Below are 1355 nucleotides of genomic sequence, written 5' to 3'. Positions count from 1 at the left end.
GGGGGTCCCCTCCCGGTGGGATTTGGTGGTCTCGTGGTCTTGGGGGTCCCCTCCCGGTGGGATTTGGTGGCCTCGTGGTCTTGGCCCAAGGCCTTGGGCTTGGCGGTTGGGTGGCAGTGACCGAGCGCTGCTGAGGGCCCCAAAATCGTTGGGTTCAAGGGTCCCAAAATCGTTGGGTTTCGGGGCACGGAGGGGTCGGTGATTTTTGGGGACAGTCCCTCCTGTGAGGACACGGGAGGTTCCCAAGGGCGGGAATTCGCTGCTGCTCCTGGGTGGTGTCCTCGTGGTTGGATTTGGGGGGATGAGGGTGGTCTTGGCCTTGATGGTCTTGGAGGTCTCTTCCAACCCTGGTGACTCGGTGACAATGGTTGGACTTGATGACAGTGGTTGGCCTTGATGGTCTTGGAGGTCTCTTCCAACCCTGGTGACTCGTTGGCAATGGTTGGACTCGATGATCTTGGAGGTCTCTTCCAACCCTGGTGACTCAGTGACAATGGTTGGACTTGATGACCTTTGAGGTCTCTTCCAACCCTGGTGACTCGGTGACAGTGGTTGGACTCGATGATCTTGGAGGTCTCTTCCAACCCTGGTGACTCAGTGACAATGGTTGACCTTGATGGTCTTGGGGATCTCTTCCAACCCTGGTGACTCGGTGACAGTGGTTGGACTCGATGACATTTGAGGTCTCTTCCAACCCTGGTGACTCGGTGACAATGGTTGGCCTTGATGGTCTTGGAGGTCTGTTCCAACATTGATGACTTGGTGACAATGGTTGGACTCGATGACCTTTGAGGTCTTTTCCAACCCTGGTGACTCGTTGACAATGGTTGGACTTGATGGTCTTGGGGGTCTCTTCCAACCTTGGTGACTCGGTGACAATGGTTGGACTCAATGACCTTTGAGGTCTCTTCCAACCCTGGAGACTCAGTGACAGTGGTTGGACTTGATGACAATGGTTGGCCTTGATGGTCTTGGAGGTCTCTTCCAACCCTGGTGACTCGGTGACAATGGTTGGACTTCATGATCTTTGAGGTCTCTTCCAACCCTGGTGACTTGTTGGCAATGGTTGACCTTGATGGTCTTGGAGGTCTCTTCCAACCTTGGTGACTCGGTGACAATGGTTGGACTTGATGACCTTTGAGGTCTCTTCCAACCCTGGTGACTCAGTGACAGTGGTTGGACTTGATGGTCTTGGGGATCTCTTCCAACCCTGGTGACTCAGTGACAATGGTTGGCCTTGATGACCTTTGAGGTCTCTTCCAACCCTGGTGACTCGTTGGCAATGGTTGGACTCGATGACCTTTGAGGTCTCTTCCAACCCTGGTGACTCGTTGGCAATGGTTGGACTCGATGAC

At 54.2% G+C, this 1355-nt stretch overlaps 1 protein-coding gene across 1 annotated transcript in view; it reads left to right on the top strand.

The window, feature by feature from the left end:
* BRD4 (bromodomain containing 4) overlaps window positions 1-1355 on the top strand; it is a 31912-nt gene that overhangs the window by 20359 nt on the left and 10198 nt on the right. The window contains exon 7 of the mRNA XM_017839655.1: window positions 574-644. Coding sequence (XP_017695144.1) covers window positions 574-644 — 71 coding nt within the window. The remainder of the gene's footprint in view (window positions 1-573; window positions 645-1355) is intronic.

Source organism: Lepidothrix coronata, unplaced genomic scaffold, assembly GCF_001604755.1.
Source record: "Lepidothrix coronata isolate B3197 unplaced genomic scaffold, Lepidothrix_coronata-1.0 Scaffold446, whole genome shotgun sequence".
NCBI lineage: Eukaryota > Metazoa > Chordata > Aves > Passeriformes > Pipridae > Lepidothrix > Lepidothrix coronata.
This window is presented reverse-complemented; position numbering and strand designations above follow the sequence as displayed.